The sequence below is a fragment of the Triticum urartu genome, chromosome 5A (genome assembly GCF_056163025.1).
Source record: "Triticum urartu cultivar PI428250 chromosome 5A, HENAU_Tu73, whole genome shotgun sequence".
In the NCBI taxonomy this organism is placed as follows: Eukaryota; Viridiplantae; Streptophyta; class Magnoliopsida; order Poales; family Poaceae; genus Triticum; species Triticum urartu.
The window spans coordinates 539,900,471-539,919,695 of record NC_141877.1 but is presented as its reverse complement, the minus strand read 5'-3'; the positions used below and the strand labels follow the sequence as shown (position 1 = coordinate 539,919,695).

The following is a 19,225-nucleotide window of genomic DNA, read 5'->3' as shown; positions in this document are numbered from 1 at the left end:
ACACATCAAAGATATAACTGGAAGTAGATCAAGCTAAAATGGACTAAGCACAAAGGCAGGTTGTACCAAAAAAATAGAAGAACTCACTTCTGGGGGCCATCGGCAATGAACATCGTCATCATACTTTTGGATTAGTACGGTGGTGGTGGGGCAGAGGTGTCATTAACATGTGTAGTTACTGTGGGAGGAACTGAACCAACTCATCAATCTGCAAACTACCATTTGTCTGCTAGAGACGTTATCTACATTTCAAGAGAATGCAGAAGTATATACTATTGGGACTTCTCCTACAGTTTGTCGAAATAAAAAGTATCTTGGGACATAGCAAGCTGAAATCATTTGATGCAGGAACAGTCAATTAGGATCCGTCTTCCAACATGGCAAACCTGAAGTCAATTTTTTGTCACACATAAATATATGCGTATTATTAGAACAACAATGTTGTGTAAACTCCTAGCATGTGCATTATCAATTTAGTAAATAAGAAAGTAGTACTACTCATTCCATACTTGGTCTGGTGGAAGAATGCTTATATATTTATATGCTATAGCTGCAGTGCTAGATCAGTATGCTTATTAGATTTACGCTCCTAAAAAGGGCTTATTATTACACTGAACATTGTCTGCAAAAGGAAGTGGTAGTTCTAACACCGTATGCATTAGCAAAACAAGGTCAGACAATAACTTGCCAATTGATGTCCGGATCGTCAGTCGAGCATACAAATATGTGCTGATAGAACTAAGTAAAGTAGACCTCTGGAATATTGCACATAGCCAGAGGCATATTGTACATTAGCTTATAAATAAAAAACACAAAATAGATCCACATGTCTCTCTCTTAATATAGTAAAGCTAGATCTTATACATGTTAAAATTCTTGTAGAGCTGCACCAACTGCATATATGGAATTGTGCAGATGACTCACTTGGTGAGGAATCAAGCATTGAAGCCATGGAGTAACACAAGCAACAATTCACATTACTGCATGAGCATATTTAGAATTCAAATATTATTGAAAGAAAGAATCATGAATATGAAACCACTGGTACGTACTTGATATATTTAGGCAATGAAGGAAACTATCACGTTATTAAGTCTGGTCCTTGTATTACAACAAACGAGTAGGGCCTCACCTCAGAGCGACCAAGTAGGAGTGAGGGAGCACGATTGCAGCAAAAGAAAACCAGCAATTAATGAACCTGCAACCTTAGGAATCTGAAAAATTAGTGCATGTTGATTTTCTTTAGCATTATTGTGCAGCAAAAAAAGGCCAGTTAAACATATTTCACTTGAAAATGTAACAATTCCACAATCGTTTAGCAAGCTCCCCACGACTTTGCTCAATCACTTTGGCAGAGGTACATCACACTGGGGGATGAGAAATCCTGTTGGCATAACATCCTTAGTTGTCATAAGGAAAAAAAACATAGTGAAGGAGCTCACCATTGTAATACAACCACCCTGCAGACTCAGTTGCTTGAGATTACTGGAGAAGTTGAGCGCTCGAATCTACTCTCCATAAAGGATCAAAGCAAGATGCGACATTGAATCAAATCATCCAATAACTCAAGTTTTGATCCTTGCAGCTATACGTATATAGCACACATATACCTTGAACACGGTGTATGCTAATGCGATGGAACAATCTGAATAACAAAGCGGTTAGGACTGTAAATACTTGCAGCCAAGGTGATTTGCGCTGCAAAAGGGACACTGAAAGTAGAATTAGATGATATATCATGGGCATAGATCAAATCATCATTACATTAGGAGTTTAGGATGCTAATTACAGGCAAACCACATTGTCTCGACGGCGTGCCTGGTTCCATTAGTTGTCATAAGGAAAAAAAACATAGTGAAGGAGCTTACCATTGTAATACAACCACCCTGCAGACTCAGTTGCTTGAGATTACTGGAGAAGTTGAGCACTCGAATCTACTCTCCATAAAGGATCAAAGCAAGATGCGACATTGAATCAAATCATCCAATAACTCAAGTTTTGATCCTTGCAGCTATACGTATATAGCACACATATACCTTGAACACGGTGTATGCTAATGCGATGGAACAATCTGAATAACAAAGCGGTTAGGACTGTAAATACGTGTAGCCAAGGTGATTTGCGCTGCAAAAGGGACACTGAAAGTAGAATTAGATGATATATCATGGGCATAGATCAAATCATCATTACATTAGGAGTTTAGGATGCTAATTACAGGCAAACCACATTGTCTCGACGGCGTGCCCGGTTCCATTAGGGTGCGTGACAAAAGACGCTCAGGGCGACCACAGTGGCGCTGGTTGCATTAGGCGGCGCAACAAATGACGTAGAGGGCGATCGCCGTGGCGGTTGGTCCGCTGTACGAACGTCGAACAACGCCGAGACCCACAGCAGTGGTGTCAGTTCTGTCAGGTGGCGGGCGATCGCGGCGGCGCGACATTGACGATGGGAGGGACGGAGGGAGGGCGGGAACTGGAGGTGCTGGAAAGAGGGGGAGGGGGAAGATCACGTCAGCAGTAGCGCTCGGAGGGATGCCGGTGCCGGAGGGCTGTTGGCGGCGCTGCGCAGGGCTGCGGAGGTTTTCGTAGATCGTGGCCCGTGGGGGGCGTGGATACGGAGCTGTTTTTTTTTCCTGCGTGGTTGGGATATACTACGACTGATTTGTATCTACGTGGGTTGTACGAAGTCGTATGGGAGGTGGGGATCGAACGAGGACGAACCATCATGACGTTCGATCCCCCTTTAATAGTAGAGACAAGCGACTAAATATATAACATTACCAAGCTGCATAATATTTAACATGATAGAGTTAAATAAGAAAAATCTAAGGAAGCAGATGGTACCTAAATCACACGGGCTTCTTTGGTGGAAAATTGCCGGTTATCTACTATTTGTTTTGACACATTTCCAGGGAACTCTGTTCGTAACAGACATAGTAAGTTGAATCTATGTCCTTTACCCACATCAAGTAAATATTGAAAATGACTCATAGAAACGTATCCTCGTTGTTGCTTGTCCTTCTTGCTGCTGCTACTGGTTTTGGCCATAGAGGCATGGGAGTACAAAAATTTGGTAAGTAAAGGTGCAAGTGCTCCCTCAGATTACTTTCGACAGGAAACGGTTCATACAAGAACTGAAACAATCACAATAATGAGAGTTAAAATCAAGATGAAGGTTCGTACACAGGAAACCGACACATCCTAGAGGAGCTCAAAAGAGAAAGCTTTCCCCTCCCCGCTCCCGCGACGCGCCCCGCGTGCACGTCTCGGTGGATCCAGATCCGCCGGCGGCGAGCAGCTCCCTCCTCATCCCCTCCTCCCCCTCGCCGCTGCCGAAGGGCGTCCACCGGGCGAAGCCCGTGCGGCGCTGGCAGCGGCGGGGCCTCTCACCTCCCTCCCCTGCTCGGGATCCCGGCAGCGCGGGTCAGCCGGCCGTGGGGGAGCTGGATCCGGCGAGCTCTCCGGCGGCGGGGACGCGCGGATTCTGCAGCAGCTGTCCTGGGAGGCGGTGGTGCGGCTCTACAGAGGTGGTGGTGGGGGCTAGGTCCGGCGAGGTCGATCTGGTCCCCTCGGGGCTGCGGGTGTCGCTAGTGGCGGCGGCCATGGTTGGAGAGGGCGCTGCTCCCACGTCTGGGGGTGGCGCTGACGCTGCGGTGCGCTAGTCTTGGCCGTGCTGGGCGGCGAGGCAGTGGCGGCCATGGATCTCGATCTGAAGTTGGAGGCTTTCACCGGCGTCTTGTCCTCCTCGACCGGCCGAGATGTGGGCGTCCTCCTGGCGTCCTGTTCGGTGGCGAGGCGCTGGGTGTGGGCTCTGGGTCGGGGGAAACCCTTGACCGGCGTTGTCGGGCACGATGTTGGCGACGCCCGTGGCGCTGTTGTCCCTCTGGTGGGCAACATCGAGACTTACTCCATGCCCCCCCGCCTCCTGGTCTCGGGCGAAAGCATACAATCTCTGGATTGGGGCGGCGTTAGCGCGTCAGCGTCATGTTTCTTCTTGAAGGTGCCGTCTTGGGTGATCAGCGGTCTGGGATTTGGCGTGGTGTTGGTCTGCTTCTTCAGTAGGGTTCATGCTCGACAGCTGCGGTGGGCTTCTGGGTCTTGGCCGGAGACAGTGGGCTTCTGGGTCTTGGCCGGAGACAGTGGCGATGTATGGGTTTCTTTCAGAGGTGAGGTCGCCAGGGCGGTCGCTCTCTCCTCGGCAACGGGTTTGCCGGTCCAAGCGTGCTTGGGGGTGAGCTGCTTTGCCTGTTGATGGGTCGACGTCCTTCGATCCAGGACGAGAGGGCGGGGGTGCCCTCTTTGGCAACAGATTCGGATGGTGAACCGAGTGGCCCTGGGAGGCGACGAAGCATGGCTCTCCTCCGGCGACAATTAGCTCCCTTGTCGCGGGCGTGTCCATGTCATGATCTGTAACCGTCATGGGCTCCGAAGTCCTTTTGGGTTCTTCGGAGCTCGTTAGCTGTTCTGTAGTGCTTTGTATCTGTGTCGATTGTTTTTCTGTTTCTTGTTGTCCTGTTGGTTGTAAGGTGTGGTTATTGTTTTATATATAAAATGGGGCAAAAGCCTTTTTTGGTAAACTCAAGATGAATAAGCATCGGACTGTTTGTTACGTACACAAAGTTAACATGCCACCTTCTTATAAAAGCTCTGGTTCATGAACAAGAATAACAGCTTTGCCATGTTGGTCATACTGTGGTCGGCCTGCACGACCCATCGTTTGCAGAATATCTGTGATAACATAATCAACATATCTTTTTGTTTTCTCACCATAGTATTCAGTACCCTACAAAAGAATGGAGTAAGTGCTCAGATAAATGACCGTCAAAGATGAAGAAAATGTGAAGCATCATGTCACCTTGATTATGAAAAGGTGAGATGGAAGATTGACACCCCAAGCCAGTGTGCTAGTGCATACCAATACCTTCCAAAACAATAAATTATGTTTACATTTTGCTCAACTATGTGACCAAGTTCAGATAAAATAGACTGCAATGACCATACTCAAGTGTGGCACAGAACATGTTATCAATGAAGAGCACACCTGAATCTTGTTGTTTGAAAAGAGTTCCTCGACCAAGGATCTATCTCTAACATTTAGACCTCCATGATGCAGTCCTATTCCAAACTGAGGAATGACTCAAATTGCTATCAGTGACTTGTGAAAGAATTATGTCTAGAGAGTTATCTGCCAGGCCGAGGAACTACCTTGGTTTCTCATCGGATGCTGCAAGCTGCAATATAGGGTAGGTGAGGTCAGAGGGAGGCTTCTCCCGTCGTCATGGCGAAACATTATTTGACGTAAAAGATGGTATATCACCGTATATTAAGTCTAAATGATAGCGTCCATGATAAAGCATAAATTATACTCCCTCTGTAAACTAATATAAGAGCGTTTAGATCACTACTTTAGTATTCTAAACGCTCTTATATTAGTTTACGGGGGGAGTAGTTTTTAACTACAAAAGAAATGATAATTCTCAACAAACTGTTGGAACTTGAAGTTGAAGCAATTGGTTCGGAAAAGTATTTACCACATCAATTGTTGTTTTCTTTTTTGTGTGTGGGGAGTTGTTGGTTTCTTTCACTTAATCTTTAACTACTATAAAAAAGACACATAATTACTAAAATAATTTACTATTATATATGTACAACTGTTAATTAAGTTAAGTACATTAAGATCGTAATTTACAAAAAATCATATTACTATAGTTCGAAAATAATTGGGGTTTAGGTTTGTCCTAAGTCAAACTTCTTCAAATATGTAGAAAAACATACCGATATCTGGAACACCAAATTAGTTTTATTGGAATCTTTAAAATATATTCATGCTATGTATATTTTAGTTTGTAGATATCATCTTTTTTTATAAATCTGGTCAAATTTAACTTACTCGACAAACGTAAAACTATAATTAGTGTACCTGCATCTGTTCTGCTCACCGCATCTACCAGTATTTGGCTTCCCCGTGCGTCAACAGCAGACTGTAGATCAATGGACGGTGTTGTTATCGTGGCGAGTAGCGGCCAGCGGAAATGGCGAACGCCTAAGCCCCTGGACACGCTGATGGCAAGCGGCGTCCAACGCCCTAGCAGATATGCAACACACACACGTGCTTCGGCACATATCAATCGATCGATCTGATGGATTAGACATTGGCCCGTGGGAAAATAACAGCTCGCCACAATCACCGTACATGGGTCATTGGGTTATATGGGCTTCTCTTCGGTGATGCTTCAGTCAATTATTAACATATGGGCTGGGCTAATTATGCAATTAGTTGCGGCCATTAGGAGGGATGTACAGTACACACTACCTACACGAATCGTTGAGGGGGGCGAGCGATTGGCAGGTGTCTGACCCCTGCTCGCCCCTCCCTGTCTCCGCCCCTGGCGGGAAGCTCAGCAGTATATGTTGCAGGTGAGGAGGAACCAATGGGGCTCTCGAGCTTCGTCTTTGTTTGCAGGGATAGGGTTGCTGTAGCTTGAGTCTGGTGATGATGGGACTTCAAATCCAACAACCTGCACCCATATTATGTATGTTAATCACCCATCATCATAAATACAAACATGATAGAGACAACAGTTTCGAAAAGAAAGAAAGCGGTCAATGTACTTACATGGTCATCCCTGCCTTGTCGGTGCTCCATATTGCTGCAAGACTCTGTTATGTTGCCTATCCTCATAAACGAGTATATGAAAAACGTTGGCGTGAGTAATTAATTTTAGTAGCTTGTGTGCAGTTCAAGTTGAAGAAAAAACAAGAGCTGTCGTAACTTACAGATATCAACTATAAATCACATATAATAATCATTTGATGAAGGAAGCTTGCATATTTTGTATTTCTATCATGCACTACATGCAAAAGAAACTGTTGATTTTTGCATGAACCAAATGGATATGAGATACTATAGAAAACAAAAGCTAGCAGTAAACTAATTACACATTTAACCGATGAAATTTTACCAGCAAGTAGATTTGTTATCAAACTGCTCCGCTCCGACAGAGAGTGAGAGAGCATGATGGTATGCTAAACGATTTCAGTATAACAAATAATTATACTGACAAAGTAGAAAAGATCTCAACTACATAAATGATTTCAAACAGAGTAGCTCGGCCTGAGGTAAAGGGTTGTAACTACAACGGAATCAATGTAAGTCAACAGAAAATGAAACAAGACAAGAAGACAACTTGATTATTGTTGCAGCGAAAATAATTAACAGTAAACTGTTAAAACTCACTCTTAACGATATTATTTATTCGGATATAAACTAAGAAAACTCCTAACTTCCACAGTGGCATGCCGCCTTATCAAACTTTTTTCCTCCTATCCTTACTGGCTTAGCATGGCATAGAGATATCTACCATAACCTATTTATTTTGTTGGTAAGAAAGCCAAACTTGCTATGAATATTTTTGCTCTGATCTGGTTCTGCAAATAACGAATCGATATCTTCATTGCATAATACTACATCCATCTGTGTTCAATTGTCTATTTCCTAATAAAAAAGATCACCGGTACTCCACGGTATCCTGAATATAATGTGCTATGTAAATAAAGGTGCATCCCACCACTCCACGCAGCCTGAACAGCTGTGCTCATTTGGCTTCCCAATTTCCCCACACCGTAGCTGCATAGCATAGCAGGTAGTTAGGCCTGTCGGATCAGAACAGGCGACCAGATTGGTAGCATCAGCAGGTCGTTTTGCTGCAGCTTCATGTCAAAGAAGCAGCAAGGACAAGTAGTTTGGGAGCTCAACCCAGGGTATTGGCTACAGTTTAATATTACAGGGGCTCAGAATTTTACTGTCAAATAGTTTCAAACAAATCAAGAAATTCAAAATCGTCAAGCAAGAACTTGAGGGCTTAACAGAAGAACAGAACAACACTCCCAACGTAGGGGTTAGAGACCTGCTCCTTGGATTGACCCTTGAGGGTCTAAAAAGTTGATGCTACATTTATCATTATTACTACCAGTAGATGGGATCAAATATGCCAGCTTCAGAAATTATGTCGCATACACACTGCTAGAGAAAAAACCGATGCGCAACTGGGATTCGAACCCGCGACCACTGACCAGTTCGGTGTTAAACAGGGGCGGAGCCAGTTAAGGTCATGGGTACATATGTACATTATTTTTGGAAAAAAGAACTTAGAGCTTTGAGTTAACCCAATAATTATTTAGTAAAAGATTAAGCGTCAAGCTACCTGTACACACAACGGAGGGAGTATAAGATAGTGGCCAGCTATATATACTTCCTTAGTGACAGAAAACAGAGCAGCATTACACCTGAATTGGATCAAGATGAAAAGGGAAACAAGAATCACATATTAGGAAACTAAAACGTGAGTGTGTGTGCGTGTGTGTGTGAAAGAGAGAGAGAGAGAGAGAGAGAGAGATGAGCACCTAGTTCAGATTGTCGTTGGGTAGCCATCTGTTCACGGCATCCATGTGCACCTCGTTGGTGCTTGACCTTCTTGCCGCTGCTACAGTGCTACTGGCTTTGGCATCGGAGTGAGGGGAGGAAGAACGGGACGGACCCCAACAGAAGTCACGGATGGGCGTTCGCGGCTTGGCCTAGCCAGCCACCGCCACGTCTACCCCTCCATTCCCCTACGATGGCGTGCTCACCGCCGGTTTCCTGTTTGGAGGTTCGCCGACGAGCGTCTCCGGCGGCCCTCCCACTACTAGGGAAAAGCCTACCAGCAGTGAGGATTTTGGACCTCTCAGTAACGCGGGCACTGGTGCTACTAATAAGGCGCTACAGCTAACGTATAGCAGTAGCCTTGGTTGTCCCACGCTACTGCTATACATGAATAGCTGTAGCGCTCTTTGGGAAAGGGCGCTACTGATATTATCTGCAGCGCTGTTTGCTGGGACGCGCTACTGACAATGCGGCGCTACTGCTAAATTTCTCCCCTCGCTACTACTAGTTTATTTATTAGTTTTTTTTCTGCATATTTGTTTTGTATTTGAATAGGCTTTATACAATAATCTTTAGCATATCATACACATACAAATGTAATCATAGCATATACATACAATTAGTCTCATCAAATCATGTCATCATCATAATCATCATCCAACACAAAGTGGTCTCTCATCATCATCTCGAAAATAGCGATACAAGTCTCGAATGATATGCAAATACATCGTCATTCATCTAAACAATGATATACGCGAGAAGAGCTATCACTTTGAGAACATGAGTTCGTATCCCTCTTTCGCATTAGCGTGAACCTCTAAACTAACTACTGCCTGTCGCTCGGAAACCAGAAGGGCCTGACACTCCGGCCACTTGTCGTATATATACTCCTGGCATAGCACTTCTTCGCCATCTATGATCTATGCACCTGCATCATCACATGAGTCGATGATATGCAACATATATAGTTGAGCAACAGAAAGAGACAGACTTGGCAAAAATAAAAACAACATATCATAAGCATAAATAACAAAGTTCATCGTACCCCAAAATGCCCTAACTAGAATGATTTTCGCTAGTCGAGGAGGAGGACGGTTTAATTACATCACAAATAAAGTTTCACCGTGCATAACTCAAAGTTTTGTCATACAGAAAGTATGGACTAAACGACACATTGTCATATATCGACAATCACTCCAACATGTCGTTCCATCCATCCAAGTCAGGGAGATAGTCCCCGAGCCTAGTGAAAGGCTTCAGGTCGAGACGCTGAGAGGCTATCCATGTTCGGACGTCTTCCCGCGACATTTGTCCTTCTCCGTAGAACATCCCTATTTTTCCGACGACCTCCTTCATGATGATTTGGGCAAGTTCGCGCTGGATGTTATAGAACTCAGCTCGAAGTCGATGATCCTCGATATCTCCTATGTCCTTTGCCCATTGCAGAATATGGGCATCGCCGGATCTAGGTGACATGCGAAGGTTCTGGTGATCCCGTCTGTACTCCAGCATGTGGTGTAGGACATAGAATCCATCATTAAGAGAATCGTTCGGTTGCTGGATGCAGCAGAAGTCGGTCTTATGGCCGAAGGCGACCCTGCCGCCCCTTCTCTTCTTGTCCCTGACCTCTCCACCCCTTACTTGGTAGTAAAACATAGCACTGTCGAGAACATCCTTGATGTGGGTGTAATCCTTTTTGTGAATATTCTTCGACGAGTCCAAGTAAAGAGCGTGGGAGAATCGGGGGTATAGGATGATGAGGACGGCGCGCCCGCCGCTGCGCAAAATAAGTCCTCAAATTAATTAGCCTCCACCGTGCAAATGAATGATTGAAATCGAAGGAAGGATAGCAGCGCGGATGACTTACACGGGATGATAAGGCACGAGAATCGCCTCCTTGTCCTTATTGGCGATCATGAAATTGACGATGTAATCCCTCGCGTATTCACGGTGATTTGCGCAGACTCCCAAGAAGCCCTCATGCATGTAGTACGGGTCAGCGACACAGATATGAGATATCTGCTCAACCCCGATGATGTAGTTCATGTGCAAGGCATAAAGGCGGACAAACGTAAAATCCAGCTTCTTCACGTGAAACATGTCGAATATGTAATCGAATCGGAGGAAGAACTTATCCGCGGGGAAGCTGTCGACGTACGACATTTGCCGTGGAACGTTAACCACGTAGAGTGGGTATCCTGGATCTTTCGAGGCGATGAGGTCTTTCTCTACCCGCAGCACATCGTCATGAAGTCTCTTTAGATCGCCGAATCTGGCCCGTAGGGCTGTTGCAGGTAGGATTGGTTGACCGGGGATATGCCATTTATCCGCACCGGGGATATCTATACGGTCCTGAAGCCGAGGCTGCTGAGGCGGCTGGATCATAGAAACAGCTTTTTTGCCTTTCCTCGCTCTCTTCCTAAACTTCTTTACTACCGGAAGGTCGTCCATAATATGTTGAGACGGCAATTCAGGCACCGACTCATGACGCTCAAACCCTGAGGAGGCGCTAGTATAGACATACTGTTCAACAGCGCCATCGTCGTCCTCATCCTCATCCATGGCGACGTCATCAGCGACAAATGGAGCCTCCTCCTTACCCCGTCCGCTATCACCCAACCCGACACCCGACGATAATTGGGTAGGTGGGGTGTTGATGTTCATACCTTGCTGAGGCTGTGTGCTTGTGGGTGTGCTCCCGGCCGCCTCCAGACGAGGCAGACTCTTTGGCCACAACAGGACCCACCCAGCATTGCAACAATCACCAAGCCGGCGCGGTGTCTCGTCGTCATCCCCCAGTAGTACTGGAGGAGGCAAATTCTCGTGGCCCGATTTGACACTGGCCACGAAAACCTTGAAGATGTTCGGGGGAATCGGCCGGCTGTGGAACAATGGTTCCTTCGGCTCCATTATCGTCGCCTTCCCCACATCCACCTTCTGGTCGCCAATGGTGTACAATATGGTGCACGGGGTTTCGTCGGCCTGCAAAGAAAAGTCTGCGATGTGAGACATCCGAAAGGCAACGAAAATGGGAGATTATACATTTATATTGAAGGGGGCCGGTGTGACAGATACCGTGAGGTCGTCGAGCTCAGCCAAAGACGAAGCACCGCCTAGCACGTCTGGTGCGGGAGCCGGTGCGGGAGCAGGTGCAGCTGCAGGTGCTGGTGCAACGCTAGTCGAGCTGCTCCCCGCCAAGAAGTCAGCAAGGGGAAAGTCCGCTGCATCTTTTTTTGGATTTTTCCTGGTCCAATTGAAAACGGCCGGAACCAAGGTAGTAGAAATATCTAAAGCCACCTGTTTTGCGGCAGCTACCGCTGTTGCGACTGTCTCAGTTGATTTCTTCTCAACCGCAATCTCAACCCTCTTGTCGATGTTTTCTTCATTTAACCTCCGTCTTTCCTTTCTCTCCTCCGTGGTCTCACGGTAGTACTTCTTCCACGTGGCGCCGTCTCCGACACCGTGCACGCGTCCATACGACGGTCGAGTATCCACCGGTTGTTGTTTCAATATGTTCAACGCCCGGTTGAATGGAGTGTCCCACTTGGGCCTCGCCAATGCCTCAGACAGCGAGTCACTTTCGGCCGCAATCCTGTGCTGCTCTCTCTGCAAAAGGCACAACGATCGTTTACAAATATGACTAACGTGTGCAGTCGAATTGATTAGAAACTAAAATTACCAGCGGTCTCATGAACTCCATAATGACCGGTGTTGTCTCGTAAACCTTTTTCACTGGGTCCCAACGGTGCCGGGCCCTGAGGGCGTCACGCTCCTGCGGGACGGTAAACTCCGCCAAGGGGTCTGGGATGCCCAGACTCGCGGCTTCCGCGTCCTCCTTGGCCCATTTGGACCTCTTTGGGCCGTAACCACGGCTTTCGAGGTGGTGGCTCCCAATGTTCCTCTCTTGAAGCCCCTTCATGTACTTAGACTTTTTTTTGGCATCTTCGGCCTCGCAAGCCTCCTTGAATATTTGAAACTGCTCTTCCGTGATTGTCGGATTATCCTTTACAATCTCGGAGTAGGGTTCCTTCTTGTCGATGATCCTTGCTTTCACTCGATTTTTCCAGGCGGCCAACGCGTCGCTAAACTTGGTCATGGCGTGTTTGTTTATCTTCTTCATTCCCGGGTCCTCATCTGGATCTTTATAATCCTTCTCATTCCGGCCCGGGAACAAGAATATCTGGTGAAACTTCTTTAGGAGGGAGCTCCTCATATTTTCTATCTTCTGTAGTTTCTCATCGTTGATGGTGGCGGTTGTCCGTACGATGCAGCCTATTTGATTGCCGTAGCATCGACGCGCTTCCTCGGGCGCCGTTGGCTCAAAATTGCCGTCGTCCACCTCCGTGACCACCACTCTAGTAGTCCTGAGTTTGTTAGGAACCCGTTGCCTCTTTGCTTTCGGTTCTACACCGGCTCCGCTCCCCGAGGCAGCGCTGGTCTCGGTCTCAGCGCCGGTCTCGATGCCTGTCTGAGTCTGAGCGCCGGTCTCAGTCTCAGCACCGGTCTGCGTGTCGGTCTCAGTCCCCGATGCCACCGGTGGGCCCAGCAATAACATCGGTTGATCATCGGTAAGGCTAAAAAATTCGTCTGCCGCCCGGTAGGCGTCGTCGCAATCACCAGAACCCTGTCCTTCATCATTGCTAGCCATGTTTCCTATGATTAAATCTAGTCAATTAATTCTAGACCTAATAAAATGAATAATGACATAAAAAGGCCTATTGTTTTGCAGGAACGTTGACTCCTTCCTGGTGCGGCAAATCACACGGGCACTCGATATGTCCTAGTTTGTAGCACAAGTCATGCCGAAATTCACGGAAAATTTCGGCATGACCTTTGCTAAAAAGTGGACAAATCGAGAACCTGAAATTTGCCGGAACAGAAATGAATCAACATTCCCGCAAAATATATATAGGCCACTCAGCTTCATTGAAACAACAAAGCCACTTGGGCACAAACAACATGACCACTTCAATGAGAAGATATAATCAACAATAAAATTCTAGGAAGGGATCATCTTTAAAATAAAACTTGCCTAAATAACCTAGATAATTAAACTAATCAAACTAGTTAACCTGACTAGTTCTCTGTCAAAGCCCTAACTAAATTTTTGCACTAACCTAGGTAATTAACCTAATTAAACTAGTTAACCTAACTACTTCTCTGTCAAAGCCTTAACTAAATTTTTGCCCTAACCTAGATAATTAACATAATTAAACTAGCTAACCTATGCATGAGAGAGAGGAGGGGTGGGGGCTTACAGAGGATGGCTCCGGTGGTGGCGAGGGAGGCAATGGTGGCGAGGGAGGCAGGGGCGTCTCCGGTGACGGCGAGGGAGGCAGTTCTGGCGAGGGAGGATCCGGTGGCGTCGACGGCGGCTCCGGTGGCGTTGATGAGGCCGCGCGGCTCCGTGGCATTGGGGGCGGCTCCGATGGCGTCGACGGCGCATAGCTCTGGTGGCTCCGGGGGCGTCGACGTCGGCAGGAGACGGCGGCGAAGTGGGGCGACGACGAATCGGGGAGACGGCGGCGGGGTGGGTCGAGAGATTTGGGGGGCAACTAGTGGCCGGGGGGGAAACGGTTTTTTGGTTAAGTCAAAACTAGCGGTAGCGCGTTTCGCAGAACGCGCTATAGCTAAGGTAGCTATAGCGCTTTTTCCAAAACGCGCTACTGCTATACATATGTAAGTTTCTCTCTTTTTTATTTCCTTTCCTGTTTGTATAGCGGGGGTCCTCGAAACGCGCTGCAGCTGCGTTAGCTACAGCGCCTCTTACTAACACACGCTACAGCTAAGCCTTTCTCTGTTTTTTCGCTTTTTCATTTATTTTGCTTTACATTTTATTTTTTTCTTTCTCCTTTTTCTGTTTCTTTCATTTTCATTTACTTTTCTATTTGTTTTTCATTTTATTTTATTTCCATTAGCAGTAGCGCTGTTATAGGGAAACGCGCTGCTACTCATGCCCTAGCGGTAGCGCGCTTCCTGCAAGGCCGCTACTGCTATGCGTAGCCCATCGTTCCAGCAATGGGAATATTAGTAGTAGCGCTTTTACGGGCACACGCGCTACTGCTAGAAACGTATCTGCAACGCGGTTTATTCTGAACCGCTACTGCTATCTAGCACTAGCACCCTTTTTTAACCCGCGCTGTTGCTAAATTTCTGTGTATAAGGTTTTCCCTAGTAGTGCCCCCTTCCCTGCAAAGCCATGATGCTGCTCCTCCTTGTCCCTGTCTGTCAGTATGCTGCAGATGACAAAGGCACGATCAAGGCAAGGGAAGCGGAAGGAGGTCAAGGCGAAGGCGTAATGTTGAAGCAGGAAGTTCAAATGAGTAATGAGCCGGAGTGGCCTCAGTAATAGTGTAGTGGGCCGGAGCGCCGTAGTTGGTAGGCCCATGTACCCTGCGCGTTATAAGCAGGCGAGCGAGCGATAGAACGGTATGAAAGATCCTATAATTCAAACCGAACCTCTCACTGTCTATCTTATCCTCCCCTGCTTACGTCTCCTACCTCGGATCTCCTTCTCCTTCCCTCTCCACTCTCGAATTCGAGCAGTAGTTCGTCGCCGGCCGGACTCCTCCGCCGCCCCGTCATGACAATCTGGTATCAGAGCCTCTTCCCTCGCTCCGCCGTGTGCCCGTGAATTTTTTTCCCAAATCGTACCCGGCAAATCCAAGGCGAAGGTAGCCGATCGCCCTAGGGCTTGATCTGCATAAATCCGGACCTGAGGTGGGTTGATTTGAGGACACCAACGACGACGACGATGTTTAAGCCGAATCCGCAGACGCGCTTCCTCGCGGACGAGATGGAGGCGTTTCAGGAGCGGATGCTGCGGGAGCTCGCCGAGATACGGGCGGCGCAATGCAAGTTCGAGGTGGTCGACGGGATTTTCGCACAGCTGGAGGCCCTCGACACCAAGCTGTCGGAGCAGTTTGCGTGCCTCGACCAAGTCCGGGTGAAGGTGGATTTGTCATGCGACACGCTGGGTCAGGTCCAGCAGAGCCAGTTCCATGCGGCGACAAAGGGGAAGCCACCAGAGGGGCCAGAGAGCTCGTCGCCGATCGCGTCAGAAGTATCGGATGGCATACTTGGCGCAGGACCATCGTTCACTGCTTCCACGCTGCCGCGCCCGGTTCAGGTACCGCACAATCTTCCTGCTCAGCCGCAAGTTGTGCAATCAGTTTAGGAGGAAAGTTCGGGCAAACGTCAGTGGATGCCCAAGATGGATTTTCCTCGATTTGATGGCAGTGATGTCAGGATTTGGTTGGATAAGTGCAAGGCATTTTTCAAGTTGTACAATATACCTGACAGCTTCAAGGTCACTTCAGCCTCTCTATACCTGACAGATAATGCAGCTCACTGGTATCAGGCATTCAAACAAACCAATGCATATCATACTTGGCCTCAGTTCTGTGCAGCGATAGTGCAGGAGTTTGATGTCAACGTGTACAGACAGAATATGAAAGAGCTCATGTCATTGAAGCAGCTCGAGTTAGTAGAGGAATACAAACAACAATTTCTACAGCTTGTCTACACTATCAGGTTGTATGAACCAACACTCAGTGACACTTTCTTAGTGACACACTTTGTTATGGGTCTCAAGGCTGAACTTCGAGCAACTGTGGAACTACAGATACCATCGTGTGTGCAATCAGCAGCGATGTTTGCTGCTGTTCAGGAAGGCCTACTATTGCAACAAAAGTCTATCAGGTCAAACTATTCGAAAACTCCCTTCACCAAGTCTGAAAGCCGACCTGCATTGGCCCCTGGGGAGTTGTGGAAGGCAAAACAGTTAAAGGAATACATGCGTGCTAATGGTCTTCGTTACAAGTGTGGGGATAAATTTACACCTGGACATGTGTGTAGCCAATTACCTGCTGCTGGAGCTCACTTAAAGGCAGCTGAAGCTATAGTGCAAAATGAAATAATATCAGATGCACTGTTAGATGCTCTGGTCGAGTAGTTTACAGCAGACCGCACCACCATTTTCAGTTACTGCACTTTCTGGAGCTGCTCATCCCATGACCATACAACTGAGGGCTCTAGATGGAAACCAAGTGGTGCTCATTTTGGTGGATTCAGGGAGCACCCACACCTTTGTGGACCAAGCACTACTGAGCAGGATCTCTGTCACTGCTGATTACTTGTCACAGCCAATGAAAGTGAAAGTGGCAAATGGAGAAGTGGTGCAGTGCACTGAAGTGATCTCCCAGTTAACTTGGTGGATACACGGGCACAACTTTACCAATGCTATGCATGTACTTCCTCTGGGAGGGCATGATATAATTTTGGGCATGGACTGGCTTGAGCAATGGGGAGTCATGCAGTGTCACTGGGCAGAAAAGTGGATTCAGTTCCAGTATGCAGGGCGGGAAGTTAAACTGCAAGGGGTGCTACCTGTCACACCAACAGTAATTGAAGAAGTATCAGTTGAACAGTTGTTGAAGTGGGAAAAAGGCAATGAGGTCTGGGCCACTGCTGTACTGAACAGAATTGTAATGGCACCTGAAACACCAATTCCTCCTGATGTGCAAGAGTTGCTTGACAAACACACAACAGTATTCAAAGATCCTCAAACATTACCTCCTCACAGGCCATTGGATCATGCTATTCACTTGGTTCCTGGAGCTGTTCCAGTAAATTGCAGACCTTACAAGTACTCTCCACAACAAAAAGATGAAATATAAAGACAAGTAGCTCAGATGTTGAAAGCTGGTTTGATTACACCTAGCGTTAGTCCATTTGCTTCTCCTGTCCTATTGGTCAAAAAGAAGGATGGCACTTGGAGATTCTGTGTGGATTATAGAAGATTGAATGCTATCACAATAAAAAGAAAATTTCCACTACCAGTAATTGATGAGCTGTTGGATGAGTTAGGAGGTGCCAAGTGGTTTTCCAAGTTGGATTTAAAAGCTGGATATCATCAAATTCGAATGAAGGAGGAAGATGAGCATAATACAACATTTAAAACACACCATGGTCAGTTCCAGTTTAGGGTGGTACCTTTTGGATTGGCTACTGCACCAGGGACATTTCAATGCAATATGAATGTGTTTATGGCACGGCCTAACAGAAAATATGTCTTAGTGTTCATGGATGATATCTTGGTATTTAGTATATCCTTGGAAGATCATATACATCATCTGAGGTTTGTGTTTGAAATACTGGCAGAAAACCAGCTACATGTGAAACAGAGTAAGTGTGTGTTTGCTCAACAGTCTATGGAATATTTGGGCCACATAATTTCTGATAAAGGTGTGGCTACTGATCCTGCAAAAACAGAAGCCATGATTAACTGGCTAGTACCTACCAATGTTACTGAGTTAAGAGGGTTTCTGGGGTTAACAGGATACTACAGGAAATTTGTGAAGAATTATGGTCTGCTGGCTAAACCCTTGACTGTCCTACTTAAAAACAAGCTTTTCAATGGTCTGACATAGCTCAGGAAGCTTTTCAACACTTGAAGCAAGCTATGGCCACTACTCATGTGCTAGCTCTACCTAACTTTGAGAAAACTTTCATTGTGGAAACAGATGCATGTAACACTGGGGTAGGAGTTGTGCTCTCTCAAGAAGGGCACCCAATTGCTTATTATAGCAAGGCACTTGGAATTACCAGTCAAAAGTTGTGCATATATGAGAAGGAGTTTCTAGCAATCATGATGGCAGTGGACAGATGGAGATCTTACTTGGCCAGGGCACCTTTTGTTATTAAAACTGATCATCAAAGCTTTTGTCACTTAGGAGACCAACTTCTAACTTCAGATCTGCATAGGAAAGCAAATGACAAAGCTGGTGGGATTAAAATTCTCCATACAGTATAATAAAGGAGTGGAAAATACTGCAGCAGATGCACTGTCAAGGGTGGCTCATTTATTTCCTGTGCAAGCAATATCCACCAGCAAACCTGTTTGGATACAAGAAGTTTTAAACTCATACTCTGTAGACCCTGCTGCACAAGTGATGTTACAGAAGTTGGTAGTGGACACCAAGGCATGTCTTGGATTTCAGTTACATGATGGCCTAATTAAACATGGGGACAAGATTTGGATTGGTGCAAACACAAGTTTGCAGACAAAACTCATTCAAGCATTTCATTCCACACCAGTGGGGGGCATTCTGGCATATTGCCTACTTACCACAGAGTTAAGTAGCTGTTTAGTTGGACTGGCATGAAGACATATGTGGAAAATTTTGTGAAGCAGTGCAACACATGTCAGCAAGCAAAGCACGAGCTGTGCGAAACACCTGGACTGTTGCAACCCCTACCTGTGCCAGATCGACCTTGGCAGGTGATTAGCATGGATTTTATTGAGGGACTGCCCAAGTCTGAAGGATTCAGTGCTATTTTGGTGGTTGTGGATCGTTTCACTAAAGTCGGTCATTTTCTGGCCTTGAAACATCCGTTTATAGTTGCATCTGTAGCTAAGGTGTTTCTTAACAACATAGTGAAATTGCATGGATTGCCATTGATCATTGTGTTAGACAGAGATAAAATCTTCACTAGTCCTTTCTGGCGAGAGCTGTTCCGTGTATGGGGCACTGAACTTCAGATGAGTATGGCGTACCACCCAAAAACGGACGGCCAAACTGAGCGTGTGAATCAGTGTTTGGAGATGTATCTGCAATATGCAGTTCATGACTCTCCAACCAAATGGGCAGCATGGCTTCCTCAGGCAGAGTTCTGGTATAATTCTACATACCACTCGTCCCTGGGCTCCACTCCTTACAAAGCACTGTATGGGCAAGATACAAATGTTGGACAGTTAGCAGGTCAGTCTACTTCTCTGCACCCTGATGTTTAGACCTGGTTG

The 19,225-nt window shown here is 46.5% G+C and overlaps 1 protein-coding gene across 1 annotated transcript; it reads left to right on the top strand.

The window, feature by feature from the left end:
- The first annotated feature begins 16,433 nt into the window (after nt 1-16,433).
- LOC147972635 (uncharacterized) lies at nt 16,434-17,099 on the top strand. The gene has a single exon (XM_087524417.1). It carries the CDS (start codon nt 16,434-16,436, stop codon nt 17,097-17,099), a length of 666 nt encoding a protein of 221 aa, XP_087380543.1.
- Nucleotides 17,100-19,225: the final 2,126 nt, after the last annotated feature.

Bases quoted from the DNA above. Each gene is read 5' to 3' on its own strand.
- LOC147972635 (XM_087524417.1), top strand. From the start codon at position 16,434: ATGACCATACAACTGAGGGCTCTAGATGGAAACCAAGTGGTGCTCATT.